General features: G+C 51.2%; 2 protein-coding genes across 2 annotated transcripts in view; both read right to left on the bottom strand.

Moving 5' to 3' along the window:
• Zpr1 (ZPR1 zinc finger) overlaps positions 1-6,239 on the bottom strand; it is a 12,286-nt gene extending 6,047 nt beyond the window's left edge. Inside the window, exons 1-11 of the mRNA XM_012515833.2 lie at positions 5,732-6,239; positions 5,440-5,601; positions 4,959-5,049; positions 4,320-4,390; positions 3,414-3,500; positions 3,145-3,267; positions 2,753-2,800; positions 2,511-2,577; positions 2,030-2,100; positions 1,260-1,349; positions 526-636 (exon numbers count right to left, since the gene is read on the bottom strand). Coding sequence (XP_012371287.1) covers positions 526-636; positions 1,260-1,349; positions 2,030-2,100; positions 2,511-2,577; positions 2,753-2,800; positions 3,145-3,267; positions 3,414-3,500; positions 4,320-4,390; positions 4,959-5,049; positions 5,440-5,601; positions 5,732-5,902 — 1,092 coding nt within the window. The 5' untranslated portion in view covers positions 5,903-6,239. The remainder of the gene's footprint in view (positions 1-525; positions 637-1,259; positions 1,350-2,029; positions 2,101-2,510; positions 2,578-2,752; positions 2,801-3,144; positions 3,268-3,413; positions 3,501-4,319; positions 4,391-4,958; positions 5,050-5,439; positions 5,602-5,731) is intronic.
• Positions 6,240-7,781: 1,542 nt separating this feature from the next.
• On the bottom strand, positions 7,782-9,838 carry Apoa5 (apolipoprotein A5). Its single transcript, XM_004636483.2, has 3 exons — positions 9,683-9,838; positions 9,489-9,600; positions 7,782-9,166 (listed from the first exon to the last, which is right to left on the bottom strand). Exons 1-3 carry the CDS (start codon positions 9,720-9,722, stop codon positions 8,218-8,220), a joined length of 1,101 nt encoding a protein of 366 aa, XP_004636540.1. The 5' UTR covers positions 9,723-9,838; the 3' UTR covers positions 7,782-8,217.
• Positions 9,839-10,120: the final 282 nt, after the last annotated feature.

Here is a 10,120-nt window from a genome sequence, read left to right as displayed (position 1 = left end):
ATTTTATTTATTTATTCATTTATTTTTGTGGAACCAGGGATTGAACTCATGCCCATGTACTTAGCAGGCAAACGCTTATTCTACAGAGCCATCTCCCTGGCCCCAATGACTAGGAAATCTCTGTAGGTGTTCAAGAAATATTTTATTTCTCTGATAATATTTTTTTTCTCTGATAATATTAATCTGTGGTTGGATATGGAGGGCCAACTGTCTAGGCTGTCAAAACACATGTGTGTGTTAGAGAATCTAAGGTGCTAAAAGGGCCCAGATCCCCTATTTTATAAAGAAGTTTTATGACTTGCCCATGACCAGAAAATAATCATACTATCCGAGAGTTAGGCGCATAAATTGCGACTCAAAATTTCCCATAAACTTCTCTTCATGATCAAGAATTAAGTCTCTTAAATCAGGTTTAAGATACAGAAACCCCCAGTTCTCAGCACTAAAAACTAGGGCACTTAAGGTCTTCTAGCACCCTACCTGCCCACAGCGGAAAGAAACCATACAGTACATTCAGGGGCTCACCAGTTCTCGGATATCTTTCAGCAGCCCTTCTAGGGTAGTAAACTTGCCTCCGAGGACAGCCATTCCCAGCTCAAACTCCAGCTCTGGGATTTCCACACTGCATGTTTCTGACTGTAAAAGGAAAGGTCAAATTAAGATTTACATCCAGGGGCCAGAGGTATACGTAGCTCAGTGGCAGAACACTCGCCAAGCGTTCGCAAGGCCCTGAGTATGACCCTCAGCATCAGCAAGAAAGAGAGGGAAATAAAAAGGAAGAGAGAGGAAGGGGAGAGAAGATACGAAAGGGAAAGAAGAAATTAAATCAATCAGAAAAATAAAGGGGGGAATATGAAAGCCAATCAGAGACCTTCTGCCACATAATATCACCAGAGCACCAGTAATAGGCTAGGGACAGCATTAGCTGTCGCAGCTCTCTGACTCCCCAGATAAAATTATGGGTTCACTCCTATCTATCTGAACCACTGAAATGAAACCAACTTAATAAAGAAAAATTCTGAGTCAAAGCTCCACACTCTTAGAGGTCAGAAGAGGTCAGAGAAAAGGGCCTGTGAAGTCATTGGAAGCCAAAAAGCTACCAATTAATCAATCAAAAAGAGCCTTTGGACTGCCCCGTCAATCTGTAATTCCAAGCATGTATTACTCTACTCAAGGACGCACAAACAGAGAAAAGTAGGCACTATGTGCCCCTGGATGTTACTTTTAGTAGATGGACACCGTCCCGAGCAGGCTGTTACCTTGAGGATGTCTCTGGTCATGTCAGAAGGATCTGTGATGTGGAGTGTGATCTTGGTACCCATGGGCTCTACCGCTCCTCCAGATTTCACCTGCACAGACAACAGTCAGGAGCAGCAGCACAGAAAAGACCCCGAGCCTCACCTGGTGCTAGGAAGCCCAAGGACTTGCCCAGGCCTGGAGCTCCTCCCTAGCCCCTGACAGTGCCTTCAACCTAAGCCAACAGTGGCGGCAGTAACCCAAACCCCAATAATGAGAGCTGGCAGGAGCAGAATGCCCAGCCCCTCAAGCACGCCAAACTTGGCCCAAATTGCCCAGAAATTCTGAATTTAGCCTTTTAAAACAGTCTTGACTCTTGGGTGTTGACTTCTGGCATTTACTCTAGTCTGTTTACCCACTCTAGCCAATGTATGGATCCCCTTCATAACATTCTGGTCTAAATTTTAATCAGTTTATCCTCAAATACATGTGAAGAAAGCCAATTTTCAGACAACTCTATTCAACTCTTCATTATGGAGTCAAAATATTCTACAAAGTGGGTCAAACTCTTCTTTCTTCCCACTAACCTCTGACATGTCTAAATGATTCATGGTACCTCTGACTTTTCTCCTCTAGGGTAATTCTCAGTTCTGTCAAGGCTTCCTCACCCTCTCTAAGCCTAAGTGAAAGCCTCAGCCCACCCCACCCTGCTGTCCTGAAGCAGATTTAGTAAGAAGTTACAAAGGGGTTAACCTTAAGCCAGTCTTCTTTCCAAATGCTGGCGTTCACTCACCTCATTGGTCCGATGACCACAGTTCTCACAGATGGTGGCCATGATGATAACCTCCTTAAAGTGGGGGATTTCTGGAAGATGGAGTTAAGGAAATCTGCTTCCAAGACAGCAAGATCACCCACTAGGGAAAAGCAATGCCAAAACCCACACAAACATGCTGGCCCCAGGACTGCAGGAAGCATAGCAAAAGGCATCCCTTTTTTTTTCTGCGTCCTCTCAGAAACAGCTCTCTTCCCTGCTCATAGTAGCTCCTGTTTACAAATGTTCTAACTCATGGCTCAAGCCCCACACAGAGACTCAAGACCATGGCCTAGTTTCTTCTTTGAACTCAACAGCTAAGTTACACAGCCTAATTAAAGGCAACATCCTCCTTATCACAGGGAATAAAGCAACTGCTCTTTTGAAAGGATGCTCCCAGCCTACATATAATCTCCATGCCTGACTCAGAAGAAAAGCAACCCAACTGCTTGACAAAAGATACGTACAAGCTTCATGTTCGTCTGAGCTGGGGCATTGCACTCCGGGCAGTTTGTATTGAACTGGAGCACCTGTGACACATTATGGGGACAAGGTATGAGCCCTCTCCAGCAGGACATTCAGGTTACACACACTTAGTGGGGATGCCAGTGGCCACCCATGTTGGTGGTGACAAAGGGACACTGACAAGCATCAGTCTCAGCCCATAACTCTACTCCTTCCTCAAGAGCAGCCAACACGACTCACCTCATTTCTGAGATCTTCTTCTTCCAGCTTTTCCTCTTGTCCTTCAGCCTAAAGGAGCAGAGATGCAAGTCATAAGCCAGCAGGTAAACCTCAGCATCCCCAGCATCCTGCCTTGGAGTTCGAGAGGCATCTCTGCTTAATTTTACTAGATGTCACCTCACAGGCTACACAGGGAAACCAAAGGCAATGCCCCAATCAAGGCAGTAAGGCTCAAGACAGGATCAGAGCCACTGCCACCCTTTCTGTGAAGTTCACCCCATGCCCTGCAATGAGCTAGAAGACAGATACAAACAGGCTGAGACAGCGTACATAAGTAGGGCAGCAGCAGCAACTAAATAATGTTCCAGCGACTCCAAGCAACCCAGAGTACAAGATAATTAGAGTCCACTTACCTGGAGCCCTAGCATCTCATCCTGCTGCACGGTCCGGCTGTAGTGTGTGATCACCAGGGAATCATCTTTCTGGGGAGCATGTGGGTTTTCTACAAAGCTATTCCCCGAGGGATCATCGATGATCTAACAGATGAGCGAACACATATTCACTGTAGTAAGAACTCATACACAACCCTCCCTCTATCATCAGAACAGAGCAGAAAAATCCCACAAAGTCTCAGGATCTCTCCCCATTAAGTCAGAAGCAACTATAGTCCCTTATTACTCACCAGGGTGAAAGGGGAGGCTACTTGCTTTAGCTCCTTCAGTTTGACAATGAACTCATCAATTCTTTCGGCGATGGCTTCTTCACTCGCCTGCCATAACAGAATCAAAGTCATCACCCTAGCTGCACACGTCAGGCCCAACTGCATCATGTCCATGTCAATTCCATCAGAAAGTCAACACCTGCCCTAATGGTTGCAAACCAAGTGCTCAGACTTCACTGATACAATAACAAGTCTGAAGGAGACGGGTGATGCCAGGAGAACCTCTTTAGTCCACCAATAAGCTCATGTGCTCACGCCAGGTTAGGAGTAGAAGAGTAAATAAATGACAACTTTTTAAGGGGGGCCCCCTAGCTAGTTAGGAAAACAAATGACTAAATACGCAATGATATTATTTCTGTAATAATAAGTACCAGACACACAATGGAATTCCAGGAAGCATAGATTACCCTTCAGAGATAATGTCACACTGACTGAGATGAGGTCTGGGTATAGGCTGGGGGTAAGTCATGGAAAGGACAGCAAGTACAACTGCAACATCCAGGCAGCTGCGAGACCACCATATTATTTGGGGCAAGGGGGCAGGGATGCAGCACCCAACACTCAGGCAGATCGGCTCTAGGGAGAGCTGAACGCTCACATTTAGACACATAAGCAATAATTGCTTGAACTGTTGCAGTTAGAAAGCCTAGCTCAGGGCTGGCCAGATAGCTCAGCAGACTAAAGCACTGTGCTGGCCCAACCCCACCCCACACTGAGACAGGACTGAGACTGGGTGTGGTGGTGCGTGCCTGTAATCCCAGTGCTTGGGAGGCTGAAAACATGAGGATCACTAAGAGTCCAATCTGCATAGTGAGACCCTGTAGACCCTATACTAATTACATTAAAGAAACTGAAAGCCCAGCTCACCTTTCGTGTGGGCTGGTCCTGCTCCAGGCCAGAGATGGCACGGTTGATCAATCCTTCAATGGTGGTCAAAGCTTGTGAAGAAGAACAAAAGGCAAATGATTCTTAGCTGTGCTACCAAGTGACTGTATGACCCTGGCAATTTACCTGAAACTCTGGGCCATGATTTTTTTCATTTGTAAGAGGAAGCCAGGCACTGGATTCTATTAAACTCTGATAAAAATGATATTAAAATTCTAAATTATCTCAAGCTGTCTTCTTATGTCACATCAATGAAAAGCACTAGACCTAGCACCAGGGGTTTTGTAAGAAAATGGAGAAGATTCCATAGGGCTGGCCAGATAGCCCAGCAGACTGAAGCGCCTGCTTAGGTACATACAGGGGCCAGGAGTTCCATCGCTGGGCCTGCAATGCTGGCCCTGGCCCTGCCTCTGGGGCTCTGAGAAGGCGATTGAGACTGTGCATGGTGGCACACGCCTGTAATCCCAGCACTTGGGAGGCTGTAAACAGGAGGATCACTACGAGTCTGATCTATGTAGCAGTGTGACCCTGCAGACCCTGTCCTAAATACAAAAAAAAAAAAGAAAGAAAGACGATTCCAGCTATGTGTGAACAGCCCCAATAGTCTGACCATAAACTTACCTCCCTTCTGGCTGAAAGCTGGAATTTCAAAGTCCAGCTCAGGTATCCTTGTGGTGGCAGAATCAGTCTTCACCACTTCTCTGTTCATGTCCTGGGCAGAAAGGAAAACCCTGGTCCTAAGAGATCTGTGGTACAGCTTCTCAGGAAATGCCCAGACAGCCGTGCGTCCATCACACCTCAACTCTGCTGTTTCTGCCCCTGCACCCTGGTGCATCCAGACACCTTCCTCCAAACAACACAGGTGGTATACTGCCCACGTGAAAGCCTAGCCACAAGTCCTGATCATTCCCCATCCTTTGACAAAATTCACAAAGCACTTTCACAAATCTTATTTCACCTGAGCAGATGACCCTTTGGACACACCACTTTACAAAGAAGAAAACTAAGGCTTCCGCACGGGTCTGGCAGTCAGGACCTGAGAGAGCTCTCACAGCGGTCCCCATGCACTCTCAGGGACACTGGAGCTCTGGGCTCCTCTTACCTCCAGACCGCGGACAGTCAACGTGTAGCGCACTCCCTGGTCCTGGATCCTGCCTGCCGACTGGATCTCCGTGTTGTTCCAGCCACAGTGCTCGCAGGAGAAGGAGCTCACGATTATTTCTCTGAAGAAGGGGATCTTGGTGAGCAGGAGGCGCGTCGTGCCCTGTGGAAGCAAAAAGCAGGGAAATAAAAGCCACAGAGGAAACTCCCGGTCCCTGCCCTAGTCCCAGAGGACCAAGGGGGCCGCCCTCCACCTCCTGCCGCCTGCCTTCCCGCCTGCGACCCAACCTTACATTGCGGTAACAGTTCATGCACAGCGACTCGATCTCGGTGGGCTGCTGTTCCTCGTCCTCGGCGCTGATGGGCCGGAACAAGGGCCCTGTGGCTGGCGGCTGCGCCGGGGCTGGTGAGGGAGCGGCGGCAACCCCCAGGGGCCCGGAATCCAAAGCCCCACCGGCCGACATCGCCGCACAGGTAGCTCAGACCCCGGCTTCCGGCTTCCGTTGCTTCGAGGTCCCGCCCCTTCCGCTGCGCTCGAGGCCCATTTCCGGCAGCTGCTGCCCCACCCCTTCTTTAGAGGGCCGCAGACGCTGGGCCCTCCCAGAACTGTGTTAGCCCTGGCTTTTTGGTTCCGGGCTGTCGGATCCCGACGAGCGCAGCCAGCCGGATCCCTCTGGACTTAGCCGTCACTGCCCGGAGGATGCGCATTTAGATCCTGAGCAGTCTTTTGATCCTTTGCAACGCTCTCCCGTCAGAGGGATTTGTAAATCTGTCCTCGAGTGCTGTGAACGGAAGGGGATTGGATGTGTCTGGGAATCCGGAGGAGGTGCCCCCAAACTGGTCTACTTTGGTCCACTGTTGTGCCAGGCGCTGCTCGGCCGCCTGTGTCGAGCTAGGAGCCCCTGTGGGGCGCTCAGCCCCCCGCCCCGACCCCCACCCTGTGGGGCGCTCAGCCCCCCGCCCCGACCCCCACCCCGTCCCGCAGTCCGGCTCTCCCTGTAGTTCCACATTTTAGCGTCAAACGCGCAAGCCTTATTTTTTACCCCCACCCTCCAGTCCCATCACATCCGACCTAAGCTGACTTGCCTGTCACTGTAACTACAGAAACACTCTTCTGTTCCTCCCCTGCCCCGGAGCCACGATTCAGCCCTGTTGCCCGAAGTTGCTAATCTAAGGTATCAGGGATAACCAGTCTTCAGGCATGAGGAGTTAACCAGATTCCCTTGGAGTCTGCGCTAGGGGAGGCCGAGAGAAGCCTGTGCAAGATGGACTGAGCTCTCTGGTCTGGGGGGACAGGGCAGGCCAGAGGGAAAGGAGTGTGCTCGCTTTTTCCTCTTCCTCCTAGTCGTCATCAAGTTCAGTGTCTAGGTGATTTTTGATGCCCCTGAGTGAGTGCGTGCGGAAACGAGGTCAGGGATTGTGCATCCCAGGAAAAGGCTAATCAGTGTCTGGAACAGTAGGAACAAATGGAACAGGCCACCTCAGGAATCTCAGGTCCCCTGGTCCCCTGTGTGTCCCATGCACACCGTCTTGTGGTACCCAGGATGTTGAATAAGATGGATGCAGATGAAGGATTACTAGCCCAGGTTCCCCTCAATACACTCCCCAGCACACACATCTGGTGCGGCAGACAGCTGTTGTCTAGCCAGGAGCCCTGACGCAGAGTCCAGCCAGCCCCAGGCCTCGCTGACAGAGTGGCTGAATGAGAAAGAGCCGCAAGGAATCAGAGTGGGTAATAAGTGTGGCTTTAGGGACAGTGGCCTCATTCTCACACAAAGAGTCACACCAGGCAGAGAAGCTTCCATCATCAGCGTCTGTTTCATTTGAGCTGAAGTCTAGACTTCAGCCTGGGAATCACGAGGGAGAGGCCGGGGCTGGAGAAGGTACATATTATGCGCTCTGGACAATGTATGAAGCCCCATGGCTTGCAGAGCTTGAGCTCTTACTTAGGTGCAGAGCTATATAAGGAAACATGGATCCTGCCCCTGCCCATCACTGTCCCCACCATTCGCACCCTCTAGCATCACAGCCAAAAGGGATGGACACGCATCATTACACGTTCTCCCCGTGTATTGTCCTGGATCTCTTCTATTGGCCCAACAGAAGCTGTCATGGTGAGGGCCGACCAGATAGCTCAGCAGACTAAAACACCTGCTTAGGCAGAGCACAGTAGCTGGGGTTTGATCCCCAGTGTACCATGCCGGCATGCCCACAGTGGGATCTGAGATGGCAATTGAGACTCAGCGTGGCGGCACATGCCTGTAATGCCAGCACTTGGGAGGCTGAAAACAGGAGAATCACTAAGAGTCAGATCTACATAGTGAGACCCTATAGACCTGGTACTAAAATGCATTTAAAAAAAAAGAAGCTGTCGTGGTGGCCATGGGGAAACAAGAGCTTCTCTCTATGGACCAGCTGTAGCAGCGACCATCAGTCATCCAGAAGTGACAGGAACCACACTTGAGGCGCAGTGGCACAGGCTTCTGGTACCATCTCACACAGGCTTGCAGACATATGGCCTTTCTCCCTCCCTACTCCCTCCACCTGAGTAGTGAAATTCCTGAGAATGACTAAATGAGTACAGAAAGCTGGGTTGGCAAAGCCTAGTGAGTGTAATGCATCTGGATGGGGAAGTTGAGGATGGTCATGCCAGGGACAGCAACCCCCTGGTGGCTTCACCTATCCTGTGCAGAACCCTCCGCCCTTGCCCAGCAAGCCATGCTGAGGTCCTGGGCCACTCACACCAGGAGCTAGGGAATGAACCACGGCAAGTTGGCCTTCAGGGTTCTCCCAGATAGCTATGGCTCTGGTCTTGAAGGCTGTATGTGATGTCTTCCCAGAGGTCGTCTAGACGGGCCTGCACCTTGCTCAGGGCTTTGCTACCATCTGCTTGTGGGGACTCAGGGGTGAAGGCAGTGTGGCCTGGCGGGAGTGGCGCCAGCTGCTGCTGCATCTCCTCTGTCTCGTGGTCGATGGCACGTGTGAATGCGGCAATTTGCTCAAAGGTGTCCTGGCGGAAAGTCTGAAGTCGCTGGCGCACCTCCTCAGAAAGCAACTGGGGATCCAAGCTGGCCCCCTCCTCAGCCCTATCTGTGCTGGTGCGGACAAAGGCACTAAGCCCTTTGCCTAGCCGGTCCAGGTTCTGTTGGATGCCCGCATGCAAAGCCTTGGCCTTGAGCGTGAGCTTGCGGGACAGTGTCTGTACGCAGCGGCTAAGCCGGACTGGGTTGGCAACTGTGTGCGGGGCCACGCTGCGGTGCAGTTCCTGCACATGGTGGCCTATGCCACTCACCAGGCGCTCAGCGTATGGGTGGAAGAGCTCTTTAACACGGCCAGTGTGGTGTAGTACGCGGCTGGGCATGTCTTGCAGCAGGCCCAGTGCCTCATCCATGCCACCCAGCAACTGGGCCTTTGTGCCTTCCCCAAGCACACGCAACTGCTCCTGCAGCTCCTGTACACGCGAGGCCACCTGCTCCATTAGCTCTATGGTGTAGGGCTTCAGCTGCTGCCGCAGCCCCTCTAAGTTCCAGCCCACCTGCTTGTGTACCTCCTCCCTGTAGGGCTGCAGACGAGCCCTCACCTGCGCCAGCTCTTCCTGCAGCTGCTGCCGCAGGTCCTGGTCCTGGGCCAGCAGAGAAGGATCCTTCCTTTGCCCACCAAGGGGACCCAGATTCTCCAGGACTTTGTTCATGTTGCTGAGGTCCTGCTCGAAGCTGTCTTTCAGCCTCCTGGGGAAGAGAACAGACCATCAAACTGCCAGGTTCATCATCTCTTTTGCCCTAGGAACCCCAGGCACTGATCTCCTAGGGAAACCAAGAATATGGGGTGGGGTGGTGGCTCCCAGAAGCAGGCTGTCTAATCTTCACCCTACAGACAACCGCAGCCCCACACAGAAGCATAAATGCATTACAGAGCTAGACAGTGTTTGGTTCCCAGCCCCAGCAGCAAAATAGAGCAGCCATAGGAAGAGCAGGTGGAGGGGACAGAAACAGTGCATCAGGCCCAGCTATCTTCTGTCCTCTGCCCCTACCCACTGCCCTAGCTACTCACGCCTCGTCCTGGGCCTGCTTCTGCTGCAGGATCTGCTCCATCACACCCTTGCTCCTGCTGGTCTGGCTGAAGTAGTCCCAGAAGCCTTTCCGTGCCTGGGTGGCTGAACACGCTGTGCAGAGGGTGGGGTGGTTAGGGCCCCTCGGTTCAGTCTCCACTCATACCCGCATGTTGAAGTCAGGTTGTAGACTCACCTGAGAGTAGGGCCAGAGCCCAGGTGAGGACTGCAGCCATGTTTGCAGTATGGACTCTGGGAAGGAAGTTGAATAGAGGGAAGAAGCAGTGCCGGGGAGATAGCTCAGTGGCACAGCGCCTGCCTGGCAAGTGCAAGGTCCTGAGTTTGATTCCTGGTAACTACCCTCAAAAAAAAAAAAGAAAGAAAAGAAAAGAAAAGAAACAAAAAAGAAAAAGCAAAGGGAAGAAATAAAAAAAATTGTTCTAAGGGACAGTTGCTTCAAATCTGTTAATCTTCCCTGAGGTAAAGGAAGCAGAGAATTACTGGGACTCAGGGACTGACCTTTGGATCAACCTACGTTGGAAAGGAAGAAGTGTCTTCCTCCAACATGGAGGAGGGCTCTCCTTTCTCATCTCTGTCACACAGCAAGGAGGGTGGAGCTCCAACTATCTTCCAA

Source organism: Octodon degus, unplaced genomic scaffold, assembly GCF_000260255.1.
Source record: "Octodon degus isolate 3935 unplaced genomic scaffold, OctDeg1.0 scaffold00080, whole genome shotgun sequence".
Lineage (NCBI taxonomy): Eukaryota > Metazoa > Chordata > Mammalia > Rodentia > Octodontidae > Octodon > Octodon degus.
Note: the sequence above shows the minus strand (reverse complement) of the source record. Positions and strands in the feature narration are given on the sequence as shown.